Here is a 21465-nt window from a genome sequence, read left to right as displayed (position 1 = left end):
GTGAATGGCTTCCTAGATCTTTCCCTTTTCTTTGAAGCTGCGGCCTTTTAAAACCAGAACTGGCATCCTATCCGGGGAGGGGTGGTGGTGGGTGGGGAGGAAGTCTCGTACTCTCAGTCATTCACACCACGGAAACCAACATAAGCACCGGCCTGATGAGCCTATAAGGCTCGGGACAGACCTTAACTTTAATTCTTCTGTCAATGTTGGTGTTACACAAAAATAGAATTCCACCCTACACTTGTATCTCACAAATAGAATTTAGAAGAACAGTTGAATTTATTTCAGAACAGTATATTATATTGCTTATATACAGTCTCCTCAGGATCTCACAGCTTTCACAAGGGTGAGCATATACATGCAGACCTGCCGTTACAAGAAATAACATTTCATCCCTGTGAGTACAGGGTACCAATTTCAGGCAAATTTTCACCACAACGAGGCTCCCAGGTGGTAACTTGCCCACATAAGGTATCCAGAGTCACTTCTTCAGGGTGCAGAGTCAGAAGAGTAGTTAGAGCAATTCTGATTTGAAACCTTTTTACTTTTCTACCTTCCAAACTGCTCCATCAGATTAAGTTTTGATTCCATCTGCACCTGATTCGCCATTCCATATGGTCTTCCATATTACCTTTAGCATGTTTCTTCTTTAGTACTCAGCAGGGAGAAATTCCATTGAATTGTTCACATCTGAGATTCTTAAAAAATACTGTGTTTACTCTAAGGTTCTGACTCAAACAAATTACAAAAACAGATTCTCTATTGGAGTTAGCCAAGTCTGATTTCAAAAGTTATGCTGCTCCTTCCCTCTTCCTCTATTAATCCATTTCCTAGTGAATACCCAAAAATTCAGCTCTTTGACTATGCTTTTGTGGCTTAGAATCATAACTTTTGCAGTAACACTCCCATGAACTGTCTCGGGATGTTTAGTGATGTTTTAGGTGTGACATTCTATGGAATGGTTGTTGAACATTAACTGTTTAATAACTCCATGTCTAATACCCTCAACAGCACAATGTACCAAAGTGTCCCAACAGAGCACTCTCCCCAAACTGGATATTCCTATGATGACTGATAGTCACCTGGACATTATTATTAACTACAACATCTTTCAGTGTTATATTGATGCAGAATCTAATTAAAAACAGAGAATGGTAAAGCATTTTGGGAGTAATGTTAATCTAACAATGGGCAACTGTACTTTCATCTATTTCAAACTCAAGGTGGAGAGCTTCACTCCAAAATTCACACAATTTTTTACCTCTTAAGATTTTAGAAGTCTGCCATTTTGACTAAGCTTTTGATCACAGATACAAGTTACAGACTCAATGTCAACTGAGATCACTGTTAAAAAAAATTTCGTAACATTTCACTTAGCTACCACCAAAATCCAAGTTTTCTCATAATTCATCATTGGCAAACTGAGATAAGCAAATTGGGTACTTGTTTCATGTGCTTGACTTCAGTAGAAAATTAAATGGAACACTCTATGTTGGGGAGAAGTGTGATATTTTGGTTAATTTGCATTCTGACATTCAATAGAAATGATCAAAAATGTCATGGGTTAAAACAGTCAACTCCTCTTAATATATTGTCAAGATCATTGTGAATTTACACGGTTTGTATTTATTTTAAATCAGAATCAGAACCATTTTTAAGCAGATAATAGTGGAAAAAACTTCCTAAATAGCTTTGAATTTATTTGATTTGAATATGAAACTTTTCTCGAAGCAGCCTATTTTATACTCGGCAATGTTATGGCATTCAATAAATGATTATCCCAACATGCTAAATGTTCTGTTATAGTTTGAAAGGCATTTAGGGATTTTTCCATGATAATATGAAGTTAACTGCTTAAATAGAAGACCATTGAACGAAGAAACAATGCATATTATATGCTGCAAAATTTAGCCAGCTTAGCTGTCAGGGATCTAAACATAGGGGCTGCTTGCACAGTCTGCAATGTTTTAAATTTGGGAGAATTTGTTTGTTTTCCATGGCTGAGAAGTACCGGAGTTAGGAACATCTACGAGGGACAGCAAATGGACTTCACAGATGACAATGATGAAGCAATATTATTGTTTAACACTGCAGAAAAATATTCAGCATGTTGTACCATACTGGTTGATCCCCAAAAGGGTACAAACATATTCCTTATTTTCAGAGCAAATCTTAGATTTGATACCATCTTGTTGGGGAGAAAATCTACTGATCTAGTTCCTAATTTCCTAAACCGGAGACAGCCCAAGTTTCACTAAAAGGTTTGGGGCAGGGCATTGTGGGTGTTTGAGTGACCTGATGGTACAATGCTAAGGGTAACTCCACATCAGCCAGAGGGTGGTCATGGTAATGGTATAAACCCCAAAGGTCACCAAATATACAAGGAAGAAGACCCGATCCAATCTGTAACAGAACGCCAACCATTCATTCTTGTGGTTGCTGGCGCCATCTAGCTGGTGAAGGTAGAGTCTGATTGAAGATATCTCCTCTTGTATCTCCTTCATTGGTAACTTCTGGGTCCAGTGGCCTTGGGCATCTTCGTTGAGAAACTTCTCTTCCTCTTGTTGAGGGTCACTTTCAGAAACTTCATTGAGGAAACATAAAAGTACTTATGTAAGTGTTGAGGACCTCAGTTCTACACAGCATGGCTAAAATATAGTATATCTTAACTTATTTATCTGAATAACTAAGATCTATTGATCTCATTTCCAAAATGTTCAATTGAAGTTTAGGAATGCTGCAGCCTTTGACTCTGCAGAGAAGAATGGTTTAACTGTTGGCAATTAATATGGAAAATGGAAATGAAATAAGATTCAGAATGTTCTCACCCCCATCGTCACAGGTTTCCTCTTTCACCTTCACAGATGTGCCCAGACTGTCAGTGGCGCCCTGCTTTGCAGAGCTGTCCACTGAGACCGAGCTCTCTGGTTCTGCCTCCTCGTTCACATTCAGGAGCTGTACTATTAGGATTGATTCAGCTAAACTGATCACAAGCAGAGCTATACAGACAGCAAAGAACACTCCTAGGGAAGAGCAGATCAAAAATGATGTTTACTACTGATGAACTTGGCAAATTTACACTTAAATCTAACAACTGTTTCCCTGTTCTATACACAAACACATCACATGTCATTCTGAATACAAAGAAAGAGGGGCAGGGATGTTAGCCATCATATCCCAGCCATTATCCATTTTGTAATCATTATTTCTTAGTAGATTACTGTATTCCTTTGTTGGCATGGGGCTTGCAAGTCAGTTACCACATTTCCGATGGTACAATGACTACAATTCAAAATGACTTTACTGGCTGATGACATGGGAGTACAAATCAGAGTAAAGCAGTGAATGGAAGGGCTCTGTGTGTTCAGAAGGACCTGGGAATACAGACGAAGGTAGCATCACAAACAGATAGGATCATAAAAAGCAACACACACAAAATGCTGGAGGAACTCAGCAGAACAGGCAGCATCCATGAAATAAATAAACAGTCGATGTTTCAGGCCAAAGCCCTTCATCAGGACTGGGAAATGAAGGAGGAAGATTCCAGAATAAAAATGTGCAGAGGGGAGGAAGGTGGATAGCTAGATAGTGATTGGTGAAACCAGGTGGGTGGGGCAGGTAAAGGGCTGGAGAAGGAACCTGATTTGGGTTGGGGAGGGGAGGAGAGTGGACCATAGGAGAAAGGGAAGGAGGAGGGGCACCAGGGAGAGATGATGGGCAGGTGGAAACAGGTAAGAGGCTAAAGTGAGGAATAGAAGAAGAGGGGAGGGGGAGGGAAATATCTTTTACCCGCAAAGAGAAATCGATATTCACACCATCAGGTCAGAAGCTACCCAGACAGAATATAAGGTGTTGTTCTACCAACCAGAGCGTGGCCACATCATGGAACAAGAGGAGGCATGTCAGAACATGATTGGGAATTGGAATTAAAATGTTGGACCACCAGGAAGTTCCACATTACGACGAATGGAGTGGAGGTGCTCAACAAAGCAGTTCCCCAATTTTTGTTTAGATAGGGGTTGGAGGGATATGGTCCGGGTGCAGGTAGATGGGACTAGGCAGACTATCGGGTAGACATGGAATAGATGGGCTGAAGAACCTGTTCCTGGGCCATAGCACTCTATGACTATAAAATTATGCCTTTGTTCATGATAACCCTCTTTCCTTTCTCCGTATTTTTTAAGCTGACTTGTTCCAATCTGAACATAGGACAAGAGGTTGACTGGAAGAAAGAGGGAGAGAGAGAGACAGACAGACAGACAGACAGAGAGAAAATTGGGTGGAGAAGTGCACCTGTGGTTTAGGGAATAGTAAAAGGATGGTAAAGGATGATGCACCATCAATAACTCTCCGAGATGTGAGGCAAGATATAGGCTTTTATTGGCTGGAAGAAAGAACAAGCAGCAATTGACCACCATGCTACATCCTGGAGACTGAGGGCAGGGCTCAGGCCTCAATCGCCTTTATACTGGGGTCTGTGGGAGGAGCCATAGTCAGTGGGAGGAGCCACAGGAGCAGGCAGCGGGGGGGGGGTTGTCCAGACAGGTATATGTAGTTCACCACAAAGGAGCAGGCAAGTAATTAGGGGCTTATCAGTTAAGCTGGAGGAGTGGAGGGTGTGGGGTGGATATCTATCAGTAAATAAGTCCCTCATGATCAAGTCCTTTAAACCTCTTTCTTCTCAGCAGTGATCCCAGGGCCTGTGAAGAACAATCAGTATCTCTAAAAATAAGTTCAATCTTCTTGAAACAAAGCCATGTAGCCTTAAGTACTATACCAATCCACTTCCTGGCAGCGGATTAGTTGTCTTCTCGATCTTACGTTCATTAAAACTAATCATGAGAAGTCTGAGGCAGCTTGGTATCAGGTTTGAAATGTTTATGTCATCCATATTCAAGCCCACTCATTTTCACCGGGTTAAAGTGATCTCAATTAATTCAGTCTCTTTCCAGACCCGTTGAGTGCTTTTATCAGAATTTCACCCTCTCATTTCATCACATCATTATAAATGAATTTCAGCCAAGATAGAAGACACAGCCCCAGAGCACAGTCCTTCCGATTGTAGCTATCATCCTTGGTTCACTTCTGTCCCTCTGTTAATGCTACGCACAACATATAGGTATGGTAAATAGTCAGGTCACATTGGGATGACTAGGTAATGCTCCTGTCAGTGAAAGTTATTGATCACATAGCTGTTGGTAACTGAGAGTGATTTTGTACACATAAGTTTTGGGCAACTGTCCTCTCGTTACTGCATTTTTACAGAAGTTACTCTGCTGTTATCGGGAGAAGTTGCTGTCGTTTGAGTAGGTTGTAATACTGAGTTTTTATAAAGTGTTTTATAAACTGTAAGGTGACCACATTCAGAGGACTGTGAGCAGTTTTGGGCCCCTTATCTAAGAAAGGATAAGCTGATATTGGAGAGGGTCCAGAGGAGGTTAACGAGAATGATTCCAGGAATGAAAGGGCTAATTTATTTAGGAGCATTTGATGGCTCTGTGCCTGTACTTGCTGGATTTTAGAAGAATGAGGGGGGGATCTCATTGAAACCTATTGAATATTGAAAGGCCTAGGTAGAGTGGATCTGGAGAGGATGCTTGGAACAGCAGAGGAGCCTAGGATCAGAGGGCACAGCCTCAGAATACAAGGGCATCCCTTTAAAGCAGAAATGAGGAAGAATTTCTTTAGTCAAAGGGTAGTGAATCTATAGAATTCATTGCACAAATAGCTGTGGAGACTAGTCATTGGGTATATTTAAAGCGGAAGTTGATGGTTCTTGATTAGTAAGGATGTTAAAGATTACAGGGAGAAGGCAGGAGAATGGGGTTGAGAGGGAAAATGAATCAAATGGCAGTGCAGACTTGATGTGCCAAATTGCCTAATTCTGCTCCTGTCTCTTATATGCTTATGGTCTAGATTCTGTCTCATGAGTAAATTTTCTTTCTTTCTTGTACATTTCCAACTCATCAGTTGATATTAAATATTCAATGGTTCAATAGATACCATATATGTCGTTAAAGAAAGCACATTACCAATGAGTGGAGTGCGCAGAGCAGTAATGGGTAGTTCATCATGTAGGTTCATTCGGAACACCGTGTATCCAAGCAGGATGCTGGATTTGAAAGTTATTCTCCCACTGCTGCCTGGAGGCAGGAAGTAGCTGGTCACATCTACCAGCATCAGAAATATGCTGGGCAACAATAGACTGACTACATAAAGCAGAGGTCTTCGTCTTATTACAATCTGTAAAACAAACAGTTGTTACATTCCAGTTACTTTCACAGCTCTGTTCATTATTGTAGGGTGGGGATGGGAGAAGTACACTGAATGGCTTTCCCATTGCCCAATAGGCCAGAGAATCAACTCCCACTCAATCAATAAACTCCCCCACCACACACACAAAACATTCCAATAAAAGACTGCGGGAGAGAAAAGGGTGAGTGGAGTCAGAAATGGACAGATTATCTTTTACTCCACTGTGGCTTAATATTTCAAAATTGATATAAGGTGCAATCTTACTGGGACTATCATCTAGAAGTCAATTGGAAATAGGAACTAGTATATGCCTTCTACATCATTCAAGAAGATTTAGAGTGATCTCAGCACCCTATGCTCATCAGAATCAGGTTTAATATCATTGGCATATATCCTGATATATGTTGTTTTGTGGCAGCAGTTCAGTGCAATACACAAAAAAACTATAAATCATAAGTTGTATGTGTGTGTATATATATATATAGTACATCTATAAACACAGTATATAATAATGACTTAATAAATAATAATAATTAATAAAGAAGTCATGTATATTCATATGCAACCAAATCTCATGGCATTAGCTTATGCCTTTTCTTGTACAGTTGTATTCATGATTTTTCTCACGTTTTGATATTCTTTGATACATTGGGAATATTTTGGTTTAAAATGCTTTCCAAAAATGAGAATGATGCGTGTATGCTCATCAATTGTTAGCATTCATTAACTTTGCAAACTTAAGGTGATTTCAGTGATCCACTTACATTAAACTGAATTTGCGCATAATCTTTGCCTTTGTCGTGTATCCTTTCATATTTGGAAGGGACAGAGAGGAGCTCCCACTCACCATCACCTAAAAATGCCCTAGTATCATTCTCAATCTCATCAAAACTTCTCCAAAACTTGAGGTTGACATCATTTACTGCAACAAAGGAGAGAGCACAGTGGTAATATTACTTGATATTACAATATTTTTATTATTTGTTCATTGGATAATAACACTAATAGGTATACGGCATTTAATATTCATCCTGAATTACCTACAACTGAGAAGACAGTTAATTCATTAGGGTAGGTTTATTCATTAGAGAAGAGTTTTAAGTGAATTTAAAATCTAAAGCATGGCTTAACTGATTTTAAATAGTTGCTTATTCTTTACTCCAGTCTCCTCCCACCCACTTGATCTCATCCCATCAGCACTTCTGTTTGTTACCTTCTCTTGTCTGTGTTTATTTAGCTTCCCCTTGAAGGTGTCCATGTTTCTTTTTAATTGTTAAAACTTGGAAATAACTCCACTTTGAGTTATTCTTTCTCTTGAATTTCCCAGAGAATCTATTGGCAGGAGCCTGAAACATTGACTGTTTATTCATTTCCATAGATGCTGCCTGGCCTTCTGAGGTTCCTCCAGCATTTTGTGTGTGTTGCTTGGATTTCCAGTGTCTGTAGAATCTCTTGTGTTTATCATATGTTTTGGAAAGTTCTACTTTGGAGTCCCCTTCACAAGTGGAAATAATTTCTCTATCTTATTGAATCCTTTATGTCTGTGAGGGAATTGAATATTATAAAAAGGTTTTAAAAAGCTGAAGTAGCAAAATTCTATTTCCACAGGTTAGAGATTTAATAAATTGAAAGGAAAGAAATTTTGAGAGGTTAGGAAGATTCTTTTATGCAGTGTTCTAATTAGAATTAGAACTTTGAAAGTACTATTGGAAAAAGTGGTATTGGAATTGGAAACAAGAAAAAATCTGCAGATGCAGGAAATCCGAGCAACAGATTGTCAGCATCTATGGAAAAAAGTAAAAAGTACAGTCGACGTTACTTTTTCCCATAGATGCTGCCTGGCCTGCTGAGTTCCTCCAGCATTTTGTGTGTGTTGTTGTATTGAAACTGGAACTTACTACTTACATATGTACTATGATACGGTGAAAAGCTTGTGTTGAACACTGTTCATACAGATCAAATCATTACACAGTACATTGAGAGCAAAAAAAAATGCAGAATAAACTGTAAAACTACACTGAGAGTTATACTTTTAAAGGGGAAGTGGAAAAATAAATAGAAGGCAGGAGAAGAAATGGGTGGTTGGTGGGGGGGAGGGAGGGATACTACCAGAGGATAGGATTTTGTAAATAGTTCCCTGAGACAGGCAGCACAGATGCATAATAGATTTCTTTTGTGGTCTAAAACAAAATGTAGTGGAAATTATTAAATGCACTTTGACTTCCACTTCTGAAATACAGTTTCATTGCTGTCAATAGAATTAAATACTAGAAGAGTTCAAAGCATGTCTGTTTACTTCTTGGTACAAAGGACAAATAATGAATTCTCTACATGATATATTATAAAAAATTCTTCTCCAAATTGATAATATTCAGGTGAAGGGAAATCATGCTGAACTGGATTTATGTTGTCTGAAATACTAACTGCTTACAGTAAAATGTAGAGAGACAAGGGAAAGCAGATAAACTTTCTGTATCAAATAATCCCCATATGAGCATTGATTTTGTGGTCATCTATCTGTTCTCATGTGTCCTACATAATATAATTTCCATCCCTTCAGACATTCACATTAAAAATTATTTTCTGATCAGTTTTCTACGTCCAGTTCTGTAAAAGTAGTTTCCATTACCTTGTCTTTGCCGTTTACCGTCCAAGGTACTTGCGTTGTAACAAAATCCAAATTACAATGTGAGTGCATAATTTGGAAAAAAAGCCATACAATTTTCTTGGTGGTGTGTTTGTTATGAGGAAAGGACACTGCCAGGAAAAGTCAAAGGCAATAGTCAAAGTAAATTTATTATCAAAGCACCTATGTGTGACCATATACCACCTTGAGATTCATTTTCTTGCAGGCATATACAGGAAAATAAAGAAACACAATGCAATTTATTGAAAAGCTATAAATAAACAAAGACTGACAAATAACCAATGTACGAAAGAAGACCAATTGTGCAAATTTAAAAATTATATTGAGAACATGAGTTGTAGAGTCCTTGAAGGTGAATCTGCAGATTGTGGAATCGGCTCAGAGTTATGGTGAGTGAACTTATCAACACCAATTAAAGAGCCTCATGGTTGTGAACAATTCCTAGACCTGGTGATGTGGGACCTAAATCTCCTGTAGCTCTTGCCCGAGAAGTTTCAGCCCAATATTTTGCGCTGAGGCCCTTCATCAGGACTGGGCACATAAAACTAAATACTACTACAAATGAGTTAATAAAATATAATTCAAAGTGCATGTAGTGTGCAGCACTAGTAAACAGTGACAAGTGACACTATCCTAGTGACGAGACCTCGGTGGTGGCAGAGTATTGATTAGTCTCACAGCCCGAGGGAAGAAGCTGTTACCCAGTCTGGCAATTCTAGTCCTGATGCTCCTGTACCTCTTTCCTGATGATAGTGGGTCAAGGAGATTGTGGGATGGGTGGTAGGGATCCTCAACAATGCTTCTTCAGGCCCCTTGTCTGTAACACTCCTGCTGAATGTCATAAATAAGGGGGAGGGAGACCTCGGTGATCCTCTTGAGAGTCATGTAATTTCTCCTGTCTACCTACTCTCTCACAGACCTATCTCAGAAAGATCTATCACGGACCTTTCTATCATAGACCTATCACAGAAAGGTCTATTACAGACATTTCCAAATGTTATTATGTTCCCAAACTGAGGCTGGAAGATGTTCATTTGATTGAAAGTGAAAGATAGTTAATATTTCAGTTTGCTAAGCTTTCATCACCAATGGGAATCAACTGAGGTAAATGGATTCTGAGATACAGAGAAAGGAAAAGAACAGAAGGGAAGGTTTGCAGTATGCTGGGAGAGATTATGGGGTAATAGAACAAAATAACCAGTTGAAGTGAGCTTTCCAAGTTTGGAGTTTGTAGCACCTCTCACTGCTGCTGATCAGCCAATAATGGCCCTGTTGAAGTTTTAAGGGGGCAGGACATTATGGATGCTGGAAACTGGAGCAACTCAGGAAAACCTGGAGGAACTCAGCAGGTCAGGCAGCATCTAGGAAGGGAATGTACAATTCACGTTTCAGGTTGAGACCTTTTATTTGAACAGATGAAAGGCTTTGATGTGAAATGTCAACTAACTATTTCTCTCCATAGATTCTGCCTGACTTGGGGCATTGCTCCAGTCTTCTGTGTATTGCTCTTGACTGTTTCCTATGTTGAACCACTGTATGATTGTAAGGTACTTTTCTCTGCCTACCTGTGTGCAGCCAGCTGCAGAAAGTGAAGGTGCAGTTCTGTTTGTCAAACGGAAAAGCGTAGATCTCCAGGTTGCAGGCAGAGACAACCTGCATTGGCTTGTAGTTTTTAACAGCACCAGAGGCATTCACATACACATAGGGCAAATAAGGTGATCTGCCAACATCGATACTGTAAGAGGAAAATAGCGACACTCATTTATCACCAAGTTAACAGAGAGAGAGAGAGAGAGAGAGAGAGAGAGAGAGAGAGAGAGAGAGAGAGAGAGAGAGAGAGAGAGAGAGAGAGAGATAGATTGGGTGGTGGGAGTGCTGATGCTTTCTGCCACAGCAAGTGGGGGGAGGGTTGACACTGCTTTGCTGCTGCTTGTGTGTGGGGGGGGGCAGGGGGTTTGGGGTTCTTTGGTTTTTTCTATCATTAATTCTTTGGGGTTTTCTCTGTTTTGAGGATGTCTGGAGTGTAGGAGTTTCAGGTTGTATGTTGTATACATTCTCTGATATTAAAAAGAACCATTGAATATTGGAGATTATTATAGATTATATAATTTCTAATATTATACTTAATATTAAAATAGTTTGGTATCTATGGTATTTGCGGGAGCTTGCTTTGCACTATTTCCTACCAGTACAAACATGATGTCCCTCTAGTACAAACACGATGTGCTTCATTTGTGTCTGTTCAGTGCTTTGAAAGTTTCTGGGAAGATGTGCAGGTCATTCCTTTGGATAATAAACAAACTTAATTGGTGAAAAGCTGAAATTCCCTCAGAAAACATTCGTCATGTCGGTTGCTTACAATTCTTGAATGATTATGTCAGGGATCCAGATTGCGTCAACAGGCAGAGAAATTTCATTGATCCCATCAAAACTTGATGCATTCCATACCAGGTGCTCATCCAGCCACAACTGCAGTAAGAATGAGAGAGGGCTATGTGAGCACGCACGCTTGATACAGTTATTCTTTAGAATAAATAAACTGTATGAGATCAGAAAATTGGGGAATAGAATGTTGTTACCAGCTGTGTCCAAGTTCAAGCTTGTACAGATGAGAGGGACGAAGTAGAATTGGTAAATATAACAAGTAGGAGTGAGAGTAATTATAAGCCCCTTAGGCTCTGCCTTCAATATGAACATGTGTGAACTTTAATTTTTCTGTCCATTCCAGAGTTGGGTTATTTGTTTATTTATACAGATATTTATTTACTTATTGATTGATTGAGATACAGTGCAGAATAGGCCCTCTCAGCCCTTTAAGCTACACCACCCAGCAATCCCCGATTTAATCAGGCAACAATTTACATTGACCAATTAACCTAGCAATTGGACGTCTTAGGACTGTGGGAGGAAACTGGAGCACCCAGAGGAAACCCACATGGTCACAGGGAGAACGTTCAAACTCCTTACTGACAGCAGGTGGAATGGAACCCAGTCCACTGGCATTGAAACCCAGTTGGGTTGATTCAAGGGTTGTCATCTCTGCGTCTGATCTCTGGAGGTGATGTTAGATCGTTGTCTGCCCTGCTTTGATATCCAGGGTGCTGTTGCTAAAATGAACTGATCACCATTGGATTTGTGAGTGCTCGTGGGAAGCTGATATGCTAGACAGATTGAAAATATTTGATTGAATTCTTACCTGTCGGTACCAGACACTTGTCGTCAGTTTTTGGTTTTGGCCATCCTGAAAGGTGATAATGAAAGAACTTTTGTGAAAAGCAAAGACAAAGCATATTAAAAATAAGTTTTTATGCAGAAGTGTAAGCATACAGTACACGTGAACATTAGACAAAGTCTTTTTTAGCTTCCCAGGATAAAATTGTTGTGTATATGTTGGCTTTATCAGGGCTTTATTAACCCTATGCTGTACACAAAGGCAAAAAGAATTCTAATCTGACCACCCCAGAGCTGGACTCGAAGGGTGGCCAGCCTAATCTGCTCCTATGAACTGAGTAACAGCTTCAACTTCAGGTTACCAGTTGTCAGAGAAAGATTAACCCAGTTTCACATAACTTCTCATAAAGACTGTGCAGTTTGCCCTCATGCCCTGATCAATAATTATCCCTCAACCAACAATGCTAAAGCTGATTATGTGGTTATTTTAACATTGCTGTTAAGCATTTAACTATTATGTTATTCCCCTCCGCAGCTTGCGGTGCATCGGGCGGCAGCCTTGCTGTTTCTTGATCATTTTGTCTGTTTTTTACAAGGCCGAGTTGCTAGCTCAACGCTCAACCCAGCATGGATGGTAAGTGTGCAAGGAGCCACAGGATTCGAACCCGCGACTACTCGCCTCAAAGTCTGGTGCTGATGCCACTACACCACACTTTGGCAGTGACTCCTTATCAAAAATACTTCTTTGGCCAAAAAGTGATTGTAAGTAAGGATCCAATAAATAGAACATAAAGCATTAAACATAGGACACTCCAGTACAGGCCATTTGGCCCACAATATTGTGCCAACCTTTTAAACTATTTTATGGTCAATCTAGCCCTCCCTTCCCATCTTGTAAACCTCAATCAATTCTCCTCTCATCCTTGTTTGCTGTAAAGAGAAAAGCCCTAGATTTCTCACCCTATCTTCATAAGACATGAGGCCATATGTCCATAAGACTTTGGAGCAGATTTGGGTCCATCATAGCTGATTTATTATACCTCTCATCCCAATTCTCTTGCCTTCTCCTTGTAACATTTATCAACCACCAATCAAGAATTTATCAATTTCTTATCAAGAACCTATCAACCAGCACTTTAAATATACCCCAAAACTTGGCCTCCACAGCTACCTATGGCAATAAATTCCACACATTCACCACCCTCTGGCTAAAGAAACTCCTCCTTATCTCTGTTCTAAAGAGACATCTTCACATCTTCTCGCATATAGCCTTATATATTGTACAGATCTTTGCAATATTCTTACTGTATTTGTGATAGATTAATTAAAATTAATCCAGTTGTACGAATATGTATTTTATATGAATAGTTTACCACATCTAGCACAGCATGAAGAATGAAGTCAATATAAATGGTTGTGGGCTGGGTCCAGTCTTTAACTGGTCGGACTCCTTTGTCATAGTCCCACAGTAGAGCCTCCGTTAACTGATGAACAGTTGAATTCTGAACTGATGTACTGTAACCAACATTTCCTAAAAATAACAGAACAGATTTCAACAATTACCCATACAACTCTTGGGGTGATAGGAATTCCACTTTATCAACAAAGCGTAACCCATATACACTCAATGGCCACTTTATTAGGTACTGTATACCTGCACACCTGCTCATTAATGCAAATATCTAATCAGCCAATCGGGTGGCAGCAATTCAACGCATAACAGCATGCAGGGGGTTCAGTTGTTGTTCAGACCAAACATCAGAATGGGGAAGAAATGTGATCTAAGTGACTTTGACAGTGGAATGGTTGTTGGTGCCAGAAAGGGTGGTTTGAGTATCTCAGAAACTGCTGATCTCCTGGGATTTTCACCCACACCAGTCTCTAGAGTTTACAGAGAATGGTGTGAAAAACAAAAAACATCCAGAGAGCGGCAATACTGTTAATGAGAGAAGTCAGAAGAGAATGGCAGAAGTAGGCCATTCGGCCCAATGAGTCTGTTCCACCATTCAATCATGGGCTGATCCAATTCTTCCAGTCATCCCCACTCCCCTGCTTTCACCCCATACCCTTTGATGCCCTGGCTAATCAAAAAACTATCTATCCCTGCCTTAAATGCACCCAATGACTTGGCCTCCACAGCCGCCCGTGGCAACAAATTCCACAGATTTACCACCCTCTGACTAAAGTAATTTCACCGCATCTCTGTTCTAAATGGACGTCCTTCATTCAAGGAAGGTGACAGTAACTCAAATAACATATTAAAACAGTGGTGTGCAAAAGAATATCTCTGAACGCACATGTTGAACTACGAAGTGGATTCAGCAGCAGCACAAGACCACAAACACTCACTCAGTGGCCACTTTATTACGCACAAGTAACAGATGAAGTGGCCACTGAATGTAATTACTCTCAGTTAATTCCGATGGGTTAACTCCATCATCCACATGCCCTTCACCAAATCTGCAGGAATACTGGGAAAGAACAGCCTCATCAGACATTCTTCAAACAGCATTATTACAGTCCAGCCAACAAGACTTGATTTCTATGGATGGATTTTATGTACAGAAGAGAACTGACACAAATGCTTAGAAATTCAACCCTAGTATGCAGCTCTAAATAGCAGCAGAAACATATTGTCTCCATTTACAAAATTAAATGAAACTGAATTATGGAAACAATGCATAATATCTGCTGCTATTATATGGAACATTTAACACTATTGATCAACTTTCCGTGCCTGTATCACCAACAGAAGTTGATATTTCTTTTTGTTGCAGTAATAAATTTTATTTTCAACTCTTTAGATGATCTTGCTAGCTTCATTTGTGATCACGTTAATTATGTCTGTTGATGGTAATGACATAATCCTTGTATTAGATGCCCATTTTAAGGGCCATCTCATTCAAAATCAATTTTCAGTGCTTATTCCCATAGCACAATGGCTTGTTAATGGCTGTGTGTTAAGAGCCTGATTTCCAAAGTAATTATGTCTCTAAAGGCCTCTTTCAGAAAAGGCATTTACCTTGCAAACGATCCCTGTGGAAATTTTCCACTTGGTAATTAATGCTCAGATTATTGAGCTGTGGGACTGTGTAGAATTTGCCAACTCTAAGGGAGGGAGGGATAATATGGAAAGGCAATTTTTTCTTAACCTTCAATTCCCTTTGTTTTGTAACATTCACCTGTAAATGGTTATATTGGTGCATGAGTAACATCTGTTTCAAAAATCTCATGCATTATCTTCCAGGCAAACACGAAAGAAGAAATATACTCAGTGCCCACTTTATTAGATACCTCCTGTACCTAATCACATGGCCATCGAGTGTACATGGTCTTCAGCTCACTCATTCAGAGATGCTCTTCTGCACACCACTGTTGTAACATGTGGTTATTTGAGTGACGATTGCCTTCCTGTCAGCTTGAACCAGTCTGGCCATTCTCCTCTGACCTCTCTCATTAACAAGGTATTTTCAACTACAGAACTGGATTTTTTTTTGCTTTTCACACCACTCTCTGTAAACTCTAGAGGCTGTAGGGCATGAAAATCTCAGGAAATCAGCGGTTTCTGAGATACTCAAACCACCCTGTCTGGCACCAACAATCATTCCACAGTCAGTCACTTACATCACATTTCTTCCCCATTCTGATGTTTGGTCTGAACAACAATTGAACCTCTTGACCATGTCTGCATACTTTTGTGCATTGAGTTTCTGTAACAGGATTGGCTGATTAGATATTTGCATTAACAAGCAGGTATACAGGCGTACCTAACAAAGTGGCCACTGAGTGTATAAGTCTCAATTTTCCAAACACGTGTCAATGGGCTGTATAACCAAGGGAAGTTACTTTGCAGTTTTCTGATATTCTGTATAAGAAGTGTTTTGATAAAATTGCTCCTGAAGTGTTTAAGGTTTTCAAAATAAACAGTAAAATGGGAGCTGAGCCTTCAGGCGTCATTCCATTATTGCACACTCCATGTCTGTGATGTACTTTGGATAGCCATAAAGGGAAACAAGCCCTTTGGCACAAATCGTCCATGCTGACCAGGTTTTCCCCATGAGTTAGTCCCATTTCCCCTTACATTGCTATCTGTTATGTCTCTACCATTTAGGACAGCAATGAAAGTCCTCCATCTCTGTCTGTCCTTGGACCATCACACACAGATGTAGAAGGATTCTTCATTGCTGCTATTGTAACAGTTTTGTTTCCTCAGTCAGAGGTATTGGCCCTGAGATGAACCCTCAAACCTGAAGGACTGGTGAACCACTCTTAGTCTGGCCTCTACCCTTTGACCTATTAGGCATGGGTGACCCTTCCAAGGGCCACAACGTAAGGCCTTGACTCCAGCCAACATAGTTCTCTAGGTCATTGAGGCACGTAAGCCTCCGAATCACAGCAAGGTTGTGGTCCTCTTGGAGATCCCATTTCCCCATCATGTATTTGTCTGAATGTCTTTTAAGCATTGTTCTTATAACCATCTCTACCACTTCCTCTGGCAGCCTGTTCTATATACCCACCATTCTCCATGAAAAATTTGCCCCCCGGGCCTTGTTTAAGTCTTTCCCCTCTATGCTTGCTAGTTTTGGACTCCTTGGGAGAAAGACTGTGACAATCCATCTCTTCTTATAACCCAAGGCCTCCAGTCCTGGGAAGATTCTTATGACAAGCTATTCAATCCTGGAATCATTTTCCTGAACCTCCTTTGAACCCTCTCCAGTTTCAGCACATCCTTTCTAAGATAAGGGGCCCAAACCTGCTCTCAATACTCCAAGTGAGGCCTCACCAGTGCTAAAGTCTCAGCATTATATTCTTGTTTTTATATTCTAGTCCTCTTGAAATGAATGATTGTATTGCATTTGCCTTTCTCACCACTGTTCCAAGCTGCAAATTAGCCTTTAAGAAATCCTGCGCAAGTCCCTTTGCACCTCAGTTTTTTGTATTTTGTCTCAATTTAGAAAATAGTCAATCCTTTCATTTCTTCTACCAAAAAGCATGACCTACACTTCCCGACATTGTATTCCATCTTCGTTTCTTTGTCCATTCTCCTAATCTATGTATAGAACTTTTCCTGCATATCCCATTTGAATTTAACCCTCTCACCTTAAATACATGCCTTCTGGTATTAGACATTTCAATCCCAGGAAAAACAAAAGATATTGTCTGCCTACTCTATCTATGCCTCTTATAATCTTATAAACCTCTAACAGATCTCCCCTCAGCCTCTGTCACTCCAGAGAAAACAACCCAAGTTTGTCCAACGTCCTCTTATAGCACATGCCTCTAATCCACCAGCATCCTGGTAAACCTCTTCTGCACCATCTCCAAAGCTTCAACATCCTTCCTGTAGTGGGCAACTAGAAATGAATGCAATATTCCAAATGTCGCTGAACTGGAGTTTTATAAAGCTGTAACATAACTTCCAGCACTCAGTTCCTCAACTAATATAGACAAGTATGCCCTATGCCTTCTTTACCACCCCACCTACCTATGTAGATATTTTCAGGGAGCTATGGACTTGGACCCTAAAATCCATATGTACATCAACATTATTAAGAGTCTTGCCATTAACAGAGCACTGTCTCTTTACAGTTGATTTTTTAAAGTGCAACACCTCACATTTATCTGGGTTAAACTCCATCTGCCATTTTTCTGCCCATATCTACAACAGATCTATATCGTGCTGTATCCTTTGCCAGCCTTCTACACTATCCACAACTCCACCAATCTTTTAGTATCAACTGCAAACTTAACAACCTACCCATCTACTTTTTCATCCATGTCATTTATATATACATATCACAAACAGCAGAGGTCGTAGTCTGCAAGCCTGTGGAACACTACTGGTCACAGACATCCAGACAGAGTAATTGCCGTCGACCACTACCCTCTGACCTCTCAGTTCTTGAACTTAATCCCATGACCGATGAAGATTTTTGTCAAAGCTTGCCAAAGTTTTTGTCTCCACCTTCAGGGGAATATATGCCTGTACCTCTAAGTCCTTCTGTTCGATAACCCTTTCTTGAACTTCACCATTTGCTGTCTAAGGGCTGCCCTGGTTTAATTTACCACAGTGCAACACCTCACACTCGTCCAAGTTAAATTCTTTTTGCCATTTTCTGGTCTACTTCCTAAGTTGGTCTAGAACCTCGTGTAAACCTAGTTAACCTTCTTCATTTTCCAGTATATCACCAATTTTGGTGTCTTCTACAAGCTCACTAATCATGTTAACAATGTTGTCATCCAAGTTGTTAACATAAAGGACAAACAGAGGACCCTGCACCAATATCGATTACTAGTCCAGACCTCCAATCTAAAAAAACAATGCTCCCCTGCCATCCTCTGCCCCCTTCCACCAAGACAGGTTTGTATCCAATTAGCCAGCTCACCCTTGATTTCATATGATCTAACCTTCCAGTCTATCCTACACTGTGGACCTTGTCAAAAGTCTTGCTAAAGTCCATGTCAACCATTTAAATCACACAGCCCTCATCAATCCTCTTGGTCATTTCTTCAAAAAGCTCAATCAAATTTGTCACACCCAATTCCCTATGCACAAAGCCGTGCTGAACATGTCTAATCAATCCTCGCCTTCCCAAATGCTGGATGATCATGCCCCTCAGAATCCCATGCAGTAAATTTTCCACCATTAATGTTAAGTTTATTGTGGCCTGTAGTTGTCCTCCTTGTCCTTGCAGTCTTCCTTGAAGAAAGGGATAACAATAGCCACCCCCCATCTTCTAGTAACTCACTTGGGGTTAGCGAAGATGCAAGTATCTGTGCAATTTCTCTCTTAGCTTCTCACAATGTTGTAGAATAAGTCTGGTCAGGACCTGGGCATTTGTTCCCCTCTCAGACTTCCAGCATCTCCTTTTTTGCAATGTGGATATATTCTGGCACATCACTATTCAGTTCCTTTAATTCCTTAGCTTGCATGGCCTTTGTCACAGTAAGTACAGATGAGAAATGTTCATTAAGATTTCACCAACATCTCGTGCTTCCACACATAGACAACTGCATCAATTCTTAAGGGGACCTCTTTCCTCCAGAATTACTGCTTTGTTCTTAATATACTTGTAGTATCTCTTAGGACTCTCCTTTATCTTATCTGCCAGAGTTATTTCATATTGTCTTTTTGCCCTCCTGATTTCCCTGTTGTGAACTCCTAAATCTCTTGTACTCCCCAAAGGATTTGCTTAATCCCAGCTGCCTATCCTCATCATACACTTCCATCTACATGTTTCTCCATATAGTTCACACTGATTGAGATCTGCAAAATGACGAGTTGGTCAATAGGTTCCAACATACGAAGGATTCAGGACTGATGAGAAATGTATCAAATGTGGTTTAAACTTGATCTAGAAGAGCAATTGTTATAATCGATTTGATAAAATAGGGAAAGAGAAGAAGGGTTTTCATAGTTGCATTTAAATTAGAAGAGGTGAGAGTGTAAAGAAAAATCATTGTTGCGTTATTTACTCAAACATTTTAAATGCCGCAGGACAGGAACTGGATCAAAGATTCAGCACTCCAACCTTGTTTTTCAAACTGGATACATAATCCTAGTGAGGAGCAAAATAAGACTGGGTGGTATTGAAACTATTCAGATTACACACACTGATTCAATACATTATTGAAATAGTCCATTAAAGGAGAAGGAAGTTCTCAGTATGGAGAAACTTGGCCAAAGGACCAAGGCTGGAAAGAAATTGTGAGAGGTGAGATGAATAAACCAGTGATTAAAAAACAAAGCTTGGGTTGTAACATCTTGTAGATGTAGTAGAAATACATCACTGGATGTAGAATAATTACTGCAACACTTCTAGTTATTTATATGCAACAAAGAATTGAGTTCACACAGTAACTTCTAATGGGATAATGAGATTGAGTCCAACTGTTCGTGCTTTTTTTTGCAGCTATTAATCCATTTTAATTATGAATTGGTAAAGGCTATTTCTTTCCAAATGAGGTAATTTCTGAGCTCCCACACCTATAACCTTGAAGAGACTACAAAAAAAAATTTCAAGATAATTTCTTCTGCTAAGGGATGGACAATAGGACCACGATAAAAGAATCAAATTTATACACCATATACATTTACAAGTATTAGGAATGTTGGTGCAGCATGCAACAAAATAAACTTTGAAGTTAAAGTATGGACATGAGCTAAAATATAAGTAAAATGGAATTTAAGGTACACATCTGAAGGCTTTATTTATAAAATTTTACACTTAACTAATGCAAAATATTATACTTATTATCTATTCAGTTAAGAGAGCAAAAACATTCTCAGAATACCTAGTCCTGATGAAGGGTCTCTGCCCAAAACATTGATTCTGTATTCCTTTCCATATATGCTGCCTGACCTGCTGAGTTCCTCCAGCGTTTTGTGTGCGTTACTCTGGATTTTCAGTGTCTGCAGAATCTCTTGTGTTTAGAACATCTCACTATATCATCAAATACATTTAAGCTCAAAAATGTTTCAAGTTCTGTTTTACACTTTAGTGCCAAGTAGTAACTTTACTGATAAACATCTTGATGTCAAAAGCCTTGTTATAATCACAGCGGTGTAGTCAGCCAGCCACAATTTTCAAGTAGCACTTTAGTTCAAAATGCAGCCTTTTAATATGCACATTTAGTTAGAAAGCTCAGAGATTAAAAGAGTGGAAACATTTATCCACAAGCGCTTACCTGAAATCAGGCAGAACAGAAACAGAGGTAGTGGCATTTCCTTCCAGGAGGACTTGGGCTTTGAATCTTTGCTGCTTTATCTCGATCACAGTGAACTGAGTGAAATTTATTTGGCAATTCTGACCTCTGTAATGTTTCCAAACTTTAAATAGCAGCCTGGTGAATTAATCCCATGTAAACCTTATCAGTTTGTCTCCTGTGATAATGAGCTCTCTGATATCTTGATTCAACAGGTCCAAGCAAAAAAGTAATCCTGAAAAGATTGTAATTGGGCTGCAGGTTTCTAACTGTGGACTGGAATTTGATTTGACTGCAGGTTGAGAGGAGCGAAATGGATGAAGGTTTAATGGGAGTGAATCTCCTGGGGTTTGTGATAGCTATACTGAGTGAATGTGTAAATGCATAATGTTCCCCACTGCTGTCTCTGATACAGTATAGCTAAACTTGGCAGGACCAGATTTTTATCAGTGACCATTGATAATATCTGTTTATTTTTAATTTTGTGCTCAAACAAGAAAGCATTTTCAAAGTTAAAGTAAAATGTATTATTAAAGTACATGTATAGTATGTTACCATGCACAACCTTGGAATTCATTTTCATACAGGCATTTACAGGAAAATTAACAACTACAAAATCTTTACATAAACAAAGATTGACAAATAACCAATGTACAAAAGAAGACAAATTGTACAAATGTTAAAAA

The 21465-nt window shown here is 39.6% G+C and overlaps 1 protein-coding gene across 1 annotated transcript; it reads right to left on the bottom strand.

Moving 5' to 3' along the window:
* Positions 1-255: 255 nt before the first annotated feature.
* On the bottom strand, positions 256-21187 carry htr3b (5-hydroxytryptamine (serotonin) receptor 3B). Its single transcript, XM_059956853.1, has 9 exons — positions 20762-21187; positions 13447-13604; positions 12099-12143; positions 11262-11371; positions 10468-10637; positions 7020-7177; positions 6033-6243; positions 2829-3023; positions 256-2584 (listed from the first exon to the last, which is right to left on the bottom strand). The coding sequence occupies exons 1-9, from the start codon at positions 20796-20798 to the stop codon at positions 2310-2312; spliced, it is 1359 nt and encodes a 452-aa protein (XP_059812836.1). The 5' UTR covers positions 20799-21187; the 3' UTR covers positions 256-2309.
* Between the last annotated feature and the right edge of the window lie 278 nt (positions 21188-21465).

Source organism: Hypanus sabinus, chromosome X2 (genome assembly GCF_030144855.1).
Source record: "Hypanus sabinus isolate sHypSab1 chromosome X2, sHypSab1.hap1, whole genome shotgun sequence".
Lineage (NCBI taxonomy): Eukaryota > Metazoa > Chordata > Chondrichthyes > Myliobatiformes > Dasyatidae > Hypanus > Hypanus sabinus.
This window is presented reverse-complemented; position numbering and strand designations above follow the sequence as displayed.

Coding starts and splice junctions, on each gene's coding strand:
- htr3b (XM_059956853.1), bottom strand. CDS start 20,798: ATGCCACTACCTCTGTTTCTGTTCTGCCTGATTTCAG. Junction 7,178..10,467: donor CTGCAGCTGGCTGCACACAG/GTAGGCAGAGAA, acceptor CCTTTGTTGCAG/TAAATGATGTCAACCTCAAG. Junction 3,024..6,032: donor TCTGCGCACTCCACTCATTG/GTAATGTGCTTT, acceptor GCTCTTCCCTAG/GAGTGTTCTTTGCTGTCTGT.